The sequence below is a fragment of the Netta rufina genome (assembly GCF_964035555.1).
Source record: "Netta rufina genome assembly, chromosome: 10".
Lineage (NCBI taxonomy): Eukaryota > Metazoa > Chordata > Aves > Anseriformes > Anatidae > Netta > Netta rufina.
In genome coordinates this window covers 22,047,826-22,065,453 of record NC_140133.1, presented here as the reverse complement: position 1 = coordinate 22,065,453, position 17,628 = coordinate 22,047,826, and the positions used below count along the sequence as shown (strand labels likewise).

The 17,628-nt window shown below is 41.9% G+C and overlaps 1 protein-coding gene across 1 annotated transcript in view; it reads right to left on the bottom strand.

Annotated features, from left to right (window-relative positions):
* GRM7 (glutamate metabotropic receptor 7) overlaps positions 1-17,628 on the bottom strand; it is a gene marked incomplete at both ends in the record, with an annotated part of 239,493 nt that overhangs the window by 52,053 nt on the left and 169,812 nt on the right. Inside the window, 2 exons of the mRNA XM_084292935.1 lie at positions 1,567-1,706; positions 7,446-7,646. Of these exons, the coding sequence (XP_084149061.1) occupies positions 1,567-1,706; positions 7,446-7,646 (341 nt within the window). The remainder of the gene's footprint in view (positions 1-1,566; positions 1,707-7,445; positions 7,647-17,628) is intronic.

Here is a 17,628-nt window from a genome sequence, read left to right as displayed (position 1 = left end):
ACATTATCACGTCCTTTGTTTCTCTTCTGTTGGTATTAAAGAAATGAGAATTGGGATAATATCCTGAAGTGTTAGCCCCACATAATTACTAAAGGCAAATTGTACCCATCAGCAGTTTTTCCTGGGACATATTTAATAGCAGCTATTATTTTGTTTAGCTATTTTGGTGCATCCTTGACTTCTCTAAACTCCACAGTTTTCTTTGTGATTGTAAGAAAATACGTGCAGGGATTGTCATAGCAATATTAATCCCCTAGGGATTCTGGTGAGAAACTAGGACCCGTAAGTGAGTAGAAGGGAAGTTACTGAGCCAGCCTCAACTATTGACTTAACACTGTAGCCATGGGGATATGAGGGTGAGGAAAGCAAGCATTTTATGGAAACATTTAGCACAACATCAGGAATACAAATTAAACTCCATTAATTTAGTTTTAAATTTTAATGAATCTGGGTGTGTAGTTTATATAAAGATTTATTTAATAAATTATTAATATTTTTGCTAAAAGAATTGTAAATTATAAGTTAATACAGAAGTTTACCTCAAATTGAGCACCAAAATTTGAAACCCACAGAAATAGCCTTCCTTTCCCTTTCCCTGCACCTACTCCCCACAGGAAACCCAGCTGCGGGGCCGGCAAGCATAATGTAACCAGGATGGGCACTGCCAGACCAGAGCTGGAGAAGGACCTGGTACAACACCAGGAGGAGCCTGGACCAAAACAGGAAAACCCTTTTGTAGGAATTGGTATTTCTTCGGCAATTTGCAGAACGGTCAAATTGAACGGAAAGTATTGTCTTTGTGCTTTAGTGTCTATCTACGAGGGGTCAAAGACCTATATGGTTAAACTGGCACATCTTCTCCAGGTATATGAGGCTCAAGTAACTTGCACAAAATCAGGCAGAAAGCCTGAACCAAGACCTACACAGGCCTAGGCCACAAGCCTGTCACAGAGCATCCTTGCGTGGATGGAGCTGGCAAGAGTTCCCAGAGTTTCCAGCTTCCTCAGCTAACAGTCATATTTGTTTCTTCTGGGCAACATTGAAGCGTCTACTGAATCTTTGATCACTTATTCTTACATCCTTGTTTTTATTTTTATTTCTTTTTCCCCTCTTTTTGCTCATCATTACAAAAGGTACATCTTGTTCATACAGATATCTTTTGCTTGAAAGTAGTACAGGAAAGGTGAGTCATCCAAAAAATACGTAGTTTTAGCTTTCCTAAAACTAGAGAAACCGAAGAGCATCTACAAACGGTTTCAAACAGCAAGGCATTACTGGTTGATTTTCCAAGCTGACAACTAGGGACTTTGGACATGCAGAAGTAATAAAAGTTGCATGACTGCCTAATGTCCCTATTCATCTGAGGGGCTTTGGTATTCACAGCACAGAGAAAAGGTTGTAGAACAAAATAAAAGATGACACAATGCAAAAAATAAAGTACTACATAGCTGCAAAGAAATGGTAAAGATTAAGTTTTGCATGGTGGAAAAAAATAAAACGACCATTTAGTGACTGCCACTGAAAGAAAACAAACAAATAAAAAAGTAAAGAATAGAAAGGACTCACATTGAGCTGGAGATCATCTGTCCACTGGCCGACGAGGCGGTATCCTGGGGTGCTGGTGTTGGTGGTGTGGTACTGGAAGATGTCATAGCGTCCTGGTGCATCACCATTTTTGTTAAACATCACTGGAGTGCCAGCACTACCTGGGGGAAGGAAACGAGACAAAATCCAACCAAAAAAAAAAAAAAATAAAATAGCCAAAGCTTTACGATAGCTATTTTATTTAGTCAAGGTTGAGAGTTTTCAGACTGGCAATGTATTTCAGGCAAAGGTTATCTATCACCCCAACCACCTAAACCAGATACTTTTGGACATGGTGGAATAATCTTAGCCCTCTTCTGGTGATTAATTACCACTGCCCAAACCCACTGACTGAAAATAAAACAGGGCAAAGCTAAATCAGCCTTACTTCACTCAAGCTTTGCACACAGCAAGAAATATCAGAAGGCTTTTCTTCCTGCCCTCCAGCCTCCCTTCCCATCTCTCTTTCCTTAGGGAGTTCTTTAGTGAAAATCACGCCTGTGAATGGAGCCTCTAAATGATTTTTTTTCCCCCCAGAAAACATTCCATCTGCTTCTGAGAGATACTGCTGTCAGAAGTCAGCCCAGGTCTAGTGAATCTTGACTGGCATCCAGAAATAGCTTCCTCCTCCACAATATGTTCTTATGCCTGTAATCAGCATGCGGTTGGGATGGAAAAGCACAGACAAAACTACAGGAAGGCCGTTCCTTGGGTGCTCCCTTATGTGGGTCGCGTGATTCTGACACAGGCTGAGAAGTGTCTTGGTCAGGAGCTGTTCAGGATCATGATGCTGAATTAGCTTTATCCGCCACATACCAAGGTAACTACATGTAATGTGTGATGAAATGCAGGGCAAGCAGCAAGGCAAGGATCCCCCCACCCTTCCTCCACACCTGGTGCTGAGCAGAGCCAGCCTCAGCTCTGATCACTCGGTGATGGCACAAACCATTCCTGGTCCTAAGACAGGCAAGTCCTCACCAGGGCAGCTGCATTTTAATTACCATGCCATTAGATGTGAATCTTTTCCTAAATGAGAATTCAAGTCACTGCTGCACTTCCTCAGCAATCTAGGTGAAAACTTCAGGGCTGACATTTATTTTGAGATGCATTAAAATAGGTTTCAGGGTGGTAGAGTAATATTGTGTCAAGATTGAAGATTATGACAATGCTCCAGTATCTCTATATTCAAAGCTTCCTCCCTCTGTGTAACATTTTTTTTTCCCCTAAAGCAATGAAAAATCTCTCCTGTAGTAGCACTGAACTTTAAGATTATGGTTTTCTTCATGATTCCCATTCTTCATTGAATTCCAGTGAGCAAAAGAAGATTTGAGGGAGTAAATTAGCATAGATTCTGCTCCAGCCCTGGTAGATTTTTTCCTGCCCATCCTGCAAGCCTCCAAGATCAGATATAGACTCAGCTGAAAGACTAGCTCAGAAAATCTTCCACTGAAATCTCTCCTCCCAGGTTCCTTATGAGCACAAGGCCAATATTTAATTGTCATTACAGATTAATGTAGCCAGAATACACTTACAGTGAAAACACTTAGAAGGAATAAGGAGGACTGGCTGTAATTCCTTGGCTCATACTAAAAGTCAGCACAAATGGTAAATGGGATTTAGCTAATCATGGCTTTTAAAAAGGTTGTATATTAGTTTAAGCTTTTTTTTTTTTTTTTCCTTTTCTTTCCTTTTTTTTTTTTTTTCCTTCTCTCTCTCTCTCTTTTTTTTTTTTTTTTTTTTTTCCTTTCCTCATAGAACTGACAAAAAGGAAAGTACAATTCCAAGTCTAGGAGCTCAAGCGCCGCTCCCAAAACGCACCTCAGACGTTTGTGGCTGCCCCTCTCAGTCCCATTCTGACCAAAAGCCAGCCTGGACACGGAGAAGTGATCACAACTGCACATCATATTACTGTGCTCTGGGGAAGCAGTAAAACTCTGGGTAGGTTACTGCCAGTTGTTTGTGCAGCTGCATGCAGACAGCCTTTAGGGCCTATTTGAAATGTCAGCATTTAACAGCAGTGGTGGGCTTGGGTGCTGCAGGTCTGCAGCCAGCACCACCCAGCATCAGGTGCTGGGTCACCTTCCCAACTCGGCTCCCTAGGACACCAGCCTTATACATGGATACTTGATAGTCAGCAGGAAATGCCTGTTGCTGTTTTCAGGTCTGTCACCATTTATGCTTTAAAATTTTACAGGAAAAAATGTCTGTGAAAAGCCAGGGATAGGCAGGGAAGACGATCTAGCTATGGAACCACAAAGAACTGTGATAATCTCAGGTCAGAAGTCAAGCAGAGGCTTCCCATTTTCCAGCTTTGAAGTTGGAGTAATTGGACTCCCAGCCAAGGATCTGCTTCATAAGTGCAAACCTTCTTTAACCTTTGTGTGGGCTCTGGTGCATGTTTCGGTGCTCTTTCTGCAGGGACCCTGCCACTTCTGTCCTGGTTAAAAATTGTTCCAGCATTTCAGTCTCTCCTTGCAGCTCCACTTCTTTGTGCACTCAGGAAAATAATACGTATGTAGGAAAGCCTCATTGCGGAGACGAAAGGATTTTCAAAAATGATCCTATTTATTATTTGACTTCTTGATCTTATAATTATTGTAATATATGGTTGATGAGTTGTTTTTATTTTCCTTCTGCTAGGATTTGTATGAGCTTTGTTACAGCTCCAGCAAGCACTTCAGAAACTGAGTAGTAGCCTGCAGGCTGCAGCTTCTTGCTCCTTCAGAAGCTGTGACAATTTAATTCATCTTCAGTTCCCAACAAATAATCTGTCCTCGCACTACACAGATGGGGAGTACATAACACACATTCACCTGCAGGATGCATTTGAAAAAAAACACACAGGATCGGACTGAATTTGTATGAATTCAATCTCTTAATCACCACAAGATGAGAAATGAATTAACAGGAGGAGGACAGGGTGCTAGCCAGGTGTGACTAGCTAAGGTGTTTCTTTATTATTCAGTTCATGCTGACTGCAGCTTAAGGACCTGAAGGGCTCACAAGTAACAAAGCCTTTACCTTTTTCACTGGGGACACTCTGCACCACTTTGCACGGTGAGATTTTCAGCATCTCACTGCATGAGCACTTGGGGTTTTAAATTTTCCCTATTTTGGGGCTTTTTGTTCTCAAGGTAATGTGACAAGATCAAAATTCATACTGAGCTCCTAGTACAAATCCAGTCTCTTCATTGAAGATTGCTTGAGCTCTTTCTGCATGAATGTCACTACCTGTGCAAGGAAAAGGCTCCAGAAGCAGGTACATGCAGGGTGGCTCCAGCTGCACAGTCACAAAGAAATCTATTACATGTAAAGAGGATCTTGAGCTCATGGGCTCACAATGCTTGAAAATGGGCTCCATTTTTCCCTCTCTGGCTCACAATTTGTGCGAAACACTCCCACTGTTCTACTCTGTTTTTACTGCAGATTGAGGTAGAAGACTAGTAGGAACAGGATTTTAAGCACAGACTAACTGATGTTTTCCATCCCTGTCCCCAAGAAGAATTCAATGGCTGCACTGGTGACCCAGAGAAGGGCAGGGTAAGGGCAAGGTTAAAATGGAGACAGCTGAAGCAAGCCCAGTAGCCCAGCTGTAGTGTGACAGCCAAGGAACATGTGGGCACCAGCATCCCCAGAGTTCCCCGGCTTCATCGAAACAGCACTACACCACCCAGACCTGCAGAAGCCTCTCGCACAGCTTCTTCTATTCCCGCATCCCTCTGCATTTTTCTGGCTGGCTGGCGAGTTGTATGATGTTTTTTTATCCTGTGCCCCTGGGATGGCTGAAATCAACCCACAGCAACTCTGGGAATTTACTTTTATATGACATGGAAAAGCAGCAGGATCCACAAAACCTCCCTCCATAGTCACAGGAACCAGCCCCAAAAGGCTTGCAGCTGAACACTGCGCACGGGTGTGCAAACCCATGAGCAATCAGGCACTCTGAATGTGACAAGAAAAGGCTAAACTACACACCTGGATACCAAACCTTAACGGCAGTGATTCTTTTCCCATTGGAAATGGCTAAGGCTAGATGGCCATGAGAGATTTAAAAGTTTTAAAACTGTTTTCACTTAGTCATTTGCTTTTTTTCCATTGGAGGGAAGGAGAATGGTAATTTCAAGTCCCTGTGCTAGATGTGAGTTACGTGTGTACAAGCAAAGAAAAACACCATATGGCAATGTAAATCAATCAGAAATTGAGAAAAAAAGTCAACTTTTAAAATCCTGACCCAAAAAAAAAAACATAAACAAACAAACCAGAAATAAGGAAAACAAAGTCAGAATAAACCAATTCTTGGAGCTAGGCAGTAGGCAAAATTAACTGGGCACCCAGTCTCTCAAATTATTTCTCAGCTCTGTTAAAATAACTAGATGGATATTCAACATCTGTATATGCAAGAACTCTCTAATGATGATCCATGACCTGTCCTCCAGCACTAAAACTGACATGGCATGATGCTTTAAATAATGCTGTGCTTCTATATGAGTTTGTCCTATGGGAAAGAAAAAAACAAAAACAAACAAACAAAAAACTTCCACAATGAGGAAGGTAGAAGAACTCTTCAGGCTTTCTTAGATTATTCATCTCAAATTTTGCTCCTGGCTGTAGTTAACACCACTGCTTCAAGGAAGGAAATTACAATCTCCTGATATTCACCTTGCTTTTCATAGGGTTGTTTATACAGGAATGAAAAAATGTCCTTGGCACAAGCAACCAAACTTGATCATGAAATACCATCTGTGTGCATACTGTTCAGTCTCTCAGGTCCTGTTGGTTGTGTATGAGCTTTACATTTATTAATAAAAATGTTTATTACTAGATTATGGCAAGAAACACCTCTGCACACTGTCCAAAGAGGATACGAAGCTTTCACAAACTCTTCTTCCGAGGCAGCGACACCCCTGGCTACCTCCCATGTTTCAAAAGGATATTTTTTCAGTGCTTTCCTAAATCTGTTTTACATATATATTTGGAGGTCTAACTTCTGGTTAAATCTCAGATCTCTAACCTTATACAGAAATAGGACAGAGCAGTCAGAGCTCCTGGTATGTACATTAGCAAGGTTTATGATGGGGAAATGGAATTAGGTTTGTAATGCTACCTCTGAAAGTGATCTACTCTGCTGTCTCTAGTTGGAGGTGAGTGTTTGTTAATGAAACTAATAAAATTACAGTAAAACATACAGAGGCAGAGAAATTTTGCTAATACATGTATTTAGGCCTGGTTCATACAGTGCAATGCAGGGAAAAAATAAATGAAAGCCCAATGTGCTGTATGAAACTTAGGGCTGGTATTGCAACCACCACTGCCCCCTTGGAAGGAGTTGATGGATATGTGATAAGCAAAAAGAAAGTTGCCCCATCCTCATTTCCTGGGATGTTTCATCTCCTCTAAATACTTACCAGAGGAATGAAGGCTGGAGTAACTGTTCTGTCTAAATTATAGTTCCAATTCTGCAAACGGACCTGTGCTTTATCAGCCCCCTTCTCTTGAGCATGGAACTAAGTTGGGCTCAGGGTACCAGAATTTCCCCCAGTTAGTTTTCTCCAAGTAGAGGAAACAATATAGAGAAATGGGCGTAACAAAGACAAACTTAGGCATTTACTTAGCTATTTCTCCCCTAGGAAATGACAGGCTTTGGAAGGCAACAATTTCTGTCTCTGTGCTGGAGTAGCCTATTTGCCTTGGCTAAAACATGTTTTCAAATAGACACTAAATAAACACAGTCTTCTGCCACAAACTCTAGAAAAGCTATTAAAAAAAAGCATTAATCTGAATTGAATGAAGTGAAATTAAATGAAAAAAAAGGAAAGACAGATGGGTCAATAGGCTACCGAGGAAGCAGTCTCTCAGCTCACCGTTGAAGTTAACGCTGCGAATGTACTTGAGCAGCTTTTTGCCTCCCGCATGCTCCATCTCGGGGCAGACCCCCGGGTAGTCGGCACAGAGGTCCTTGTTCATGTGGTGGAGTGCGTGCGCCATGGCGTACACGGCATCGATCACGAACTGCACCTTCCCCTCCTGCTCATAGTGCGAGTCTTTGCCAATTCGCTCCTGCCCTGCACATTAGAGACACACAGATACACACACAGAAGGACAGTAAGGAGCAGTGCTTGCCTGATGCCAGGTACAAATGAACCCTCTTGGGGCCCATTTAAGAAATGTGTTGTAGGCAATACAATGCAAAACTTTGAGTTATGATTTTACTAATTAAAACAAACAAAAGTCACCTTTCTTTCTTCATCTTAGAATCATCAACACTTCTTAAGTTATTTTACCATAATCCAGAGAAACAAATCCTCCCATAATCACAAACTCAAAACCGTAACCCACTGGGACCATCTCAGAGAGACAGAGAAAACACCAGGCTCTGCACGCTCCCAAAGTACGTCTTTGAAAGAAGAAAGCATTTAAAATAAAGCACAGCTGGTATTTTAAAGTCTAATGTTTTGTTCTGTTTCAAATCCCAGTCTCTAATTGAAAGACAGAGCCAGATTGAGGGAAGAAAGAATCACTTCAGATGCAACCAAAGGGGTGCTCAGGAGAATCGAGCACACATGCCTGCTATTCACATACCGTGGGGAAGCTCAGTGTGTTTGTGTTAACTATGCACCCCTCTTCCCCAGACCTGCAGAGACTGAAACGTCCTTTAGAATCCACTGATTGCTTTTAAAATATTTTAGCAGCTGAGGACTTAAGGAATCCAAACCCTTAATGCAATCTGAACTGCAACTGGGGGAAAGCAGTGCTTTGAAAGTCATTTCTTTATCACCGCAGCACCCAGCGTGGTAGAAAGCACAAACCCTCAGTGATATTCTCATCCAATGGGCCAATGCATAAAAAGCCTGAGAGAGGGGAAGCATTTTGCAGATGGAACATGGGAATGCAGAAATTAAACCACAGAGACCCAAAAAAAACTCTATAGCAGCGACAAAGGTGAATGTCATACTTTAAGTAACATGTTTGTGCCCAAAACATTCACTCTCGGACTTGAGATGAAAGCATCATGTGGTGATGTGATGGTAAGACCAGGTGATAAGACAGCTTTCTTGTTTTTATTGTTGTAGGAGCAGATAACCAGGTGCCTCTGCAATTAATTAGCAAACCAAATGGTATTTTCAGAATCTAAAACAATTCACAATGGGTTAAGAATTGTGACTTTTTTTTTCCTGAATTGTCTGCTAGAACCTCATCTTACCTTGGCTGAGTAACACCAGCATAGATCAATCTGTCCAGCTGCCAAACTTGTGATTATACTTACCTATCTCACCAGGGTTTTGTGAAACATAATTACTGCTCATTAAGTGTTCAGAGCTGCATCAATGAAAGCAGCAGAAGTGCAATCTATTATTTTCCACGTGGGCACTGCAGCCCACTTGTTCCACCTGCAGCATGACACTTTCCAACCTCACATCAGCCCTGATCTCCCTCCCGCAGTACTGGTAGGTCTGGGCACTGCCAGCAGCACTAAGAGATTACCCTCAGAATCATCTTGCAGATATTTTAGGGACTTTCAAAGTGAGTGTTCACTTGGGGGATAGAAATGGGAAAGATGCCATTGTAACATCCTTAATTAGAAATAGGGACCAGTGAATTTAAATTAGCTGATTGATACCAATCAGAAAAGGAAATCAAGTTGTTAATGACTGAGAACTAATGATTTTAGCAGAGGCAAGAAGCCCATTTTCCTGTTGCTGCTAGTATGTTTGCATCTCTGCCTCCCATGCTACTGAACTACAGCTTTACTGCAGCAGAGCTTTGCGTCCTGAGCACCTCCCCGCAGAGCAGTGCCGTGTTCTCACACAGCCAGCACCAGGCAGCAGCTCACATCCTCTGCACCATGCCTTCCTGTCCTGGAGACACTGAAGGACTAGACACCCAAAACTGACCTACATTGCCAGAAACCCATCAGTCCCAACAATCTTTTTTTCCTTCTTTGAGTGTAGGTGTGGTGGGCCAGAATTATTAACAAGCAGAGATCACCACCTTCTTACAGAGATACGCAAGAAATATCTAAACCTGTCCAAAAGAGTGATGTGGCTGAAAGTAAGCAAAAATATAACCCCCTATATGAACACGTTTAATTATCTACACCTTTTCACATTCATAGGTTCACTCCCTAATTACCATACTGCAGCACTGAAGTCTCAGACTACTAACCTAGCAATTTGGGTTGACATTCCCTCTACCAAAGCCCTTTAATTTTAAATTTCATCTACAATGCTGGAAACATTGAAATACTGCAAATAATTCAGCAGGGTGAGAGCTTCCAGCCTGTGAAGATTCACATACTGTCCTTTTCATTATTTGACTCCCCTCTCATTGATTACAGACCTTATTACATTTCCAGGCCCTGACAAGCAAAATGCTTTTAAGTGGTTTCAGCTCAGCTACATAACCAAATTAACAATGCAACAGAAATGCATGCCAAGGGAAGAGAATCTAGGATTTAAATTCTGCACACAAACAATACTGATTAGGCATATTAAGTTCCAGAAGCACAGCTGAATACACAGCAGAAAGAAAACCTTTAGCAGTGAAGGTAACTGTACAAGAAACCTGAACAAGATCCACTTAAAAGAAAAAAAAAAAATAAGAGCTACATTAACAATTTCAAAGCACAAAAATCAAAGAAATTAACTAGATTTGAAAATCTTAATTGAATTTCCAGTAACAAGAATCGCCTCTACTGAAAATAGCCATTTAACTGAGTATTAAACATCCAGGATTTGTGTCCAGTCAAGTTAGGGAGTCAAACACAACTACCCACCCAGAAAGGCAAGCATGAATTTCATTATACAATTAGAGAACTTACATGAAAAAGAGTATACTATCGTTCTTACAAGCACAGATTGAATTATGTTTTAAAGAAAAGGACTTCAGTGCAATTAGTTTGGCCTAAATTTGATCTAGCAAAAATCAAAAAACAAAACAAAAACACCTTCAAATCAATAGCCATGTTTTACATGTCAAATAGCCTTCAGGCTTTATTACTAAAAAAAAAATATCCAAATTAATGGGCTTTCTAGCGTTTCCTCTAATTCACACCAAACTAACATCACAGTAAAGCAGCAAGCAGCAAGTCAGGCCCAAGGTCTGCTCTCCAACAGGATGGACAGAATTTTAACATTTCATTTTCCAATTTCAGCATTATTTTGGCAAGTATTTTGCTGTCTTTATCTGCAGAAAGTTACACCCCATGCTTTAGGAATAGCTGCTGTGTATATGACTGTAAACAAATTCAATTATTAATTATTCCTGGAAGAGAAAGAAATCCACAGAAGCCATTAGCTTCTTGCAGACAAAAGCAGCCGTACCAGCAGCTTCATCAGCACTGATGAACTCAGGTGTTGGGTGCAGCAAGAAACAGAGTGACGACTCGTGATCAGAAGACACCAAGCAGCACAGAAGGGAAACAAAGTTCATTTGCACTGTGATGTGCAAGTCTTCTGTTCTTTGTGTCCCTGTTCCTTAAAGCATGCTTAAAAAAACCCAACATGCTAACTTTGTGATCTTCAGGAGCCACGTAATAACATTATTTTCTTCAACAATGAAGCAGCTGACACCTGAGACACATGCACACAAAGTGATTTCAAGAGAATGCACTTTTGTACCACGGATTTGAAATGAAGTACCTTGGGATGTCAGGAGAAGGAAGAAACACAAAAGCAATTTATTGACACGAGCATTTTTTGCTTCCAAAAGATCTGTTTGAAGGTGATGACAAATAATTTAACCTCACTTCCCACTAGAGTCTCAAGTGCTCATCATTGTGATTCCTAAGAGACTGAACAGCTTTGGTCTCCTGCTTCAGGCAAATCTTCACAAGAGAAAAATACTGCAACAAAGGGGGTGAGGGGAACAACAGAGCAGCAAGAATACGGTGATGAAGAAGTCCTCTCACACGATCTCCTTCAGATGACAGAAATGAAAGGAGTTTAAGAACTCCTGGTCATACTTTTTGCACCGCCACAAACGCAAGGCTTAACGCTTCCTTGCGCAGGAAGTGAGATGAGAGCTTGGTTTTTCACGTTGTCTCCTTCACTTGAGTTTTCTGGACTCTTCACTGATACTCACGAATGTAGGGGATACGATGTGAAGTGTAAATAGCATTGCAAGGACTTTTTTATGACACACAATTCATACAATGGACAGACATCAAAATCCCAATTCTTCAGTGCTTATATCAGATGAATGCAGGCATCAGCTTATTTTCTGGAGGATTAAACACATTCTCAAAGGAATTTATGTAATAATACTGCTGAGGACCCGGTGACAGTCATCATTAACAAGAGACAGAAGTTAAAGACTGCGGGATGCTCGCAGTGTTGAGCGAGCAGCCATTACTTGTACAACTCAGAATTCAGCAGCTGGCTCAGTGCTGGCAGAAAAACATGCACTCTTCACACGACAGCACATTTAGCAGCCTGAGGCCTGTGAGCGAAGGGACGGCCGTGCTGCAGAACCTGAAGGACCAGGCCGTAGCTGTATGTGCCCATACGTGCTGTTCCCTAACGGCACTGAGGCTTCAGTGCACAGAGCTCAGCCAGTGCAGCTGCTGCTGTGCTTGTGCCTCTCCAGAAACTGGCACAACAGCACAGAGCAAGCAGATCCATCTCAACAGACAAGTACCTACACCCAGGGCTCTCCAGAACAGGATCAGAGCTATTACTCCTCTGATATTCGCACGCGGCACAGGCACTGCTGTACACACAGAAGCTGTAAAATCTTGAGGCTTCTCCAAATAAGATCTTTATTTGAAAGTAGCTGAATACTAGAGCTTGAGAAAAGCTAACAATATGCTAGAGTAAATATTGTAATTTAAACATGAGGAGTATGACAATCAGGACTCTTTGCAATATAATCCATGTATTGTCTTTTTACAAAGAAATACAAGATCCAATAATACTGCTATGTAGTTACAGTCGTCTATCCGGCCCATCCTAATTCAGAAGATCTCATTATAGACAAAAGCCTTTATCTCAACACCATCAATTCAATCCCCATGGAGTTTGTTGGGGAAATCAGATGAACTTTCAAGTTTCTACTTCTAACTGAACAATGTCTTTCCGTGCTAGGAGAAAACGTCAGCCCAAACATCACCTCCTGCATGCGATGGTGAGTGGCAGAAGGGAGGGTCCGGGCAGCAGCACAGCCCTGGACAAGAGAGCACCCTCCCTTGTGCTGGTGCACCCCATTTGTGCCTTATTGCCATGTCTCCAGCTCCTCCTCTGTAACGTCCCAGATCCACACAGCTCTACTGCCTCATGCAGCTCTGACAGGGAGAGGTAACAAGTGGAAATTAGACCAGTTACTCTGTGCTGATAACAAGCAGGGATGACTTTTATAACTGGAATGTGTGGGGGTTCTGTTGAGTTAGCACACATTGACCTGCTGTCAGACATCACCATAAGATATATAAAGGGAGATACAACTGTACTCAGTGATTAAGTCACCAAAACCCACCAAAAGTGAATGTAGCCAGCTTTAACTATGCCGACACAGCTAATACTCTCTAATCAAAGCCAGGAAACCAGGCTCTCAGCGCCTTACAATGCATTCCTTACTAGGGTAACAACAACAGAAAAGTCCTGTGCTGCAACTGGACTTCACTCATAAGCAAAGCCCAAAAAAAGCACAGCCCAGCAGCACCACCTGAAACGTGACTATCCCAGCAGCAGAAATAACATCATCACATTATCAGGAGCATAATAATAATCCATGACATAGGGACTAGTGAAATCTTTAATTCTATGTGTTTGAAACGATGCTTATCCCTCAGTATCATAAAAATCTTGGAAGTGGCTGGGGCCTGAAAGCAGGCAAAACCTCAGCAGCCATGGTGGCTACTGCTGGGGTCTCTGGGGCCACGGAGGCCAGGCTAGGAGGCCTGCTCCTCTGCCAACCCCAGTCTGCAGCAGTCTGCAGACAGACTTCATGCAATGAGTTTTGTGAAGCTACTTCCACTTCCATCTGTCAGATCATGATTTTTTCTCAATTACACTGATTCAGCCCACTGTAACAGTTCTGTTCTCAGGTGTGTATGTGTATCTAAGAGAATAGATTTTAGATTAGAAAACTGACCTTTCTTACTCAAGATGTTGCTGTGCATTCAGCACTCCTATTAAAACATCTGCAGTAGATGTCATTTATACTTAATGCTGAAGTACTACAGCCATAAAAAATCAGCACCGGGCTAGCCAACGGTGATGTAAGTCACAGACACTTCACAGCTTTAACGTGCTAATGTGCAAATGAAGAAATCTCCTTGCAGCAATAATTGCCAGTGAAATCAGGGATCAAGTAAATGCATAGAAAAAGCACTGCTTAACTATTAGAAGTCTGAAATTGGAGCTACCTTGATATTTAAGCACCTGGGTAAAAATACAGTTTGCAAATAAATGAATATATGTAAATAGCAAGGATAGAGTCATTGAATCACAGAGCTTTGCTGTCAAATCATCTTGAAAGCCCAGAAATATAAGCATTGCTAAGAAATATATTTCGGAAATCTAACAGAGTTCAGAAAACAATAAAACTGGTTTATCCCAAGAATAAACTCTTCAAGGTTGGTTTAACGTTGGCTGAATCAAGCACTGAAGGACTCTTTTAGGAATTTCAGGTATACATGTTTTGAAGTACTATGATGCTAAATGAGATTAACTTTTTGAATTGAAAGTTCATAGGTCATTAAGTTTTAATGCATACTTAGACAATCTAATACTGTATAGAAGAATATTCTGTTTAGAAATAGTTGCAAATAGCCAGTCAACTTACACACTAGTGCACGACATGGTTCATTTGCTCCTGAACACATCACATTTTTCAGAAAAAAAATAAGATTTTTCTTTCTCACGGGTGTCAGTGTTGGTATGTTTAGACATACCGAAGACTGTTGAAGTATTTACAAAATAAGATGTTATGCAGTGTGTTATGAGAACAAAGAACTGAAACCCATGGTTTCAAATTGAAGTCAAACTTTCCCTGACCATGCAACCTCATGTACGCCTCATGCTCTCTGAGCTACAGCTGTATTGGGCCAGAGAATTCAAAGGAGTCATCTGAAGATGAGCTGGACTTGATAAGAAGCAGTTTAATGGAGAACATAGTTTCATTCATGAGATGTTTTGGATTTCCCCCCCCCCCCCCCCCCTTTTTTCCTTAAACATTGCAGTTTCAGAGGGACCCTCTAACAAATATAACATACGACATGAAAGACGATCAGCATTAGAAAGAAGAAAAGACAGCAGCAGTTGTCAATGGAAACATTGCAAAAACTCAAATCAGCAACTCAGTGGCAAGGGAATATTATGCAGGCATCCTGAGAAAAGAAGAGCAGGCCATACTAGCAAAGCAGAAAAATAACTACCCAGAGCACTTATTTACCAGCATCAGGACACAGGATGTAATTGAGAAGATAAATTTTCCATCCTGGTCTGCCCTTTAACCTTATTCATAGCTAGCAGGGCAAGCAAAAGAAAATAAATTTTACTCTTTACAGTTTCTGCACTGCAATATGATATACCTCGCACATGGGTGCATTAACACACATTTCATACCTTGGAGCTGGGAGGAGAAAATGCAGAGTCATGTCTCTAACAAGTGCTAACCAAAAGCTTTCTTGCTCTTGCCTACATCATCAATCACACACCACAAAATCCTGGGACAAAATCCACCCTGAGACACAGCTGTGTAAATCCTGCTGTGTCCTATGGCAACTGGGAAAGGTACTTGAGGGGAGAATTTGGCCGATGAGCAATTGTTTTGTGATCTGAATATGGGATTCACAGCCACCAACCTTTCAGAAATACTTAAAGCTTGTCAGTGCCTTGATGAACTGCTGCTGCTTAGAGCTAGACGACAGTCCAGGACTACTGTCTAGGCAGGATTTCTTATAAATGATGGGCAATCATAAAAGGACCTGGGCAGGCAGAAAAGAATGTACCATCGCTGGTCAATATTTGGAAAAAAAACTATATATATATATAGTTTTAAATTGTTCTATGACAAGAAAATAGCAGGAGGAATAGCAACAGAGCCTGGACCTCTAGTCTTCGTCATTCAACCACAGCACTTACAAGTATGTCAATTTGTCCATCGTGGCTTTACAGAGAAAGATACAGTTCCTCCGTTTTACAGGGGAAAAAAAATAAATGTGTTGATGCACAGAAAGTTGACTGATAGCTGAACTTACTGAACTCTTCAGTCCTGTGCACCCTTGGAGGTGCATTTCAAGGCAGGCTTATGTCAAGCCCACCCTCAAGAGGCAGAAGGTTTTTCAAACCAGAGATTCTTGGACAGAAGAAAAATGTGTTGCAGTTAGTTTGGACCCTCCCAAACCTGCCTGAGGAGCTCCTTGTATTTGATATAGGGCCCAGGCACAGAGATATCCATTTATCTCCAGCAGCTGTATCACTGATGGGAAGGTGGTGTTGAGAAGAGCCCTGCTGCCCCCTCCCAGCACCGGGCAGCTTTCTGATGGGGCTCCCCTTTCACCCTTGCGTCTCAGAGACAGCAAAGACCCATTTACATAACGTGTCATTCCAGACCTTGAGAAGCACCCTCTGCTCTCGCAGCCCTCCACACCACCAGTGGCAATCAGTCTAAATTCAGACCCTCTCCCTGACACAATTTATATGGCACACCAAACTGTGCAGTTCTTTTGCCATCCTGAAGTCCAAAAGATGTTCGACCTAATGAATGCCATAAAGCTGATCTCATAAAAAGTGAATCACGCACACCACGGCTCCTGGCATTTGTTTAAAAAAATGCTTTAGATACTGGCCATATGCCATTACGTTGCTTGAAACATTTCAGAGAATTTGTTTTTTCCTGAGATGAGGAATTTTGATGGCATTTTGAGAACTATTTTTCTTTCCATAGTAAATTGCACATTGCCAATCTATTAATGCACTAGATCACTTGCTGTGATCAAACTATAAATAATGTTCTGATATCCTTAGCCATTTGCCATATCCTTTGTTTCTCCTTATTTTTCTTTCCCAAACATATGGCTCCATAGTACAAGCCATCTTGACTGGTGGTGAAAAAAGAGACAGGATATTGCCATAAGCTTCCTTAACCTCAACAACAACAACAAAATAAATAATAATAATTAACAAATCCCATCTATGAACCAGTTTAAACAGGATCACAGCTAACTGAACGGTTTGCCAAAGCTATCTGAGTGTTCCCCCCTGCCCCAGAGACATCCTGGGATGGGCAGGTGTAGGTGTCCACACCCCACGTGGCGCAGCACCTGGATTTCCTCACCCAGGGTTCTCACACCTGAGGTGCAGGATGCACGGAGAGCCCACAGAGGTCCTGGGACGTCCAAACGCCAGCACCACCTGTGCTGCATGGGCAGGTAGAGCTGGGTCCCTCTGAGGCATGTTCTCCCGTTCCAACCCAAACCCTAAAGAACTACAGTCTCTCTTTTACAAACCCTTTTGCTAAGTTTCTGTCACTTCGGCTCGCAGGGAGCTTTCTCCCAGCATTTTCTTTAGAGTAAGTCATTGTTTGAGCCATCATCTGGGCTGTGCCTGCAGACTGATTACACTTCCAGATAATTAGAAAAGCTCTCTGAGCAATCTACATCCTGATAGATGACATCCAAGGTGACATCACCCTTCTATCACTTCATTAAGTCTCCTTGAGTGTAAAGCCGTCTGAATTAAAAGCTATGTTTAATAAGTGAAAACAGTCAAGTGTTGCAATTTCCTTTTCTGTTAGCATTCTATGCCAAGGAGGCGGTTCATTAAAAATGCAGGGCCTCTAGCTGATGCCTCTGGGTATTCAAACTATTTGCATTTCTTTTGCATATACGTGGGCACAGGTGCTTCCTCTGGAGCAGGAAATTCTCCACACCCACCCGTGCAGATGATGGTACTGCAGAAGGGAGTGCCCATGGAGTGTGGCCACCTGCAGGCGTGGCGTGGCTGTCTGCAGAGAGGCAGGGAGCTGTGGCATGAAATATTCTGCACTGCATATTTGATTTCAATAACCATTTGCAACTTACATACAAGCTGGATCATGACAATA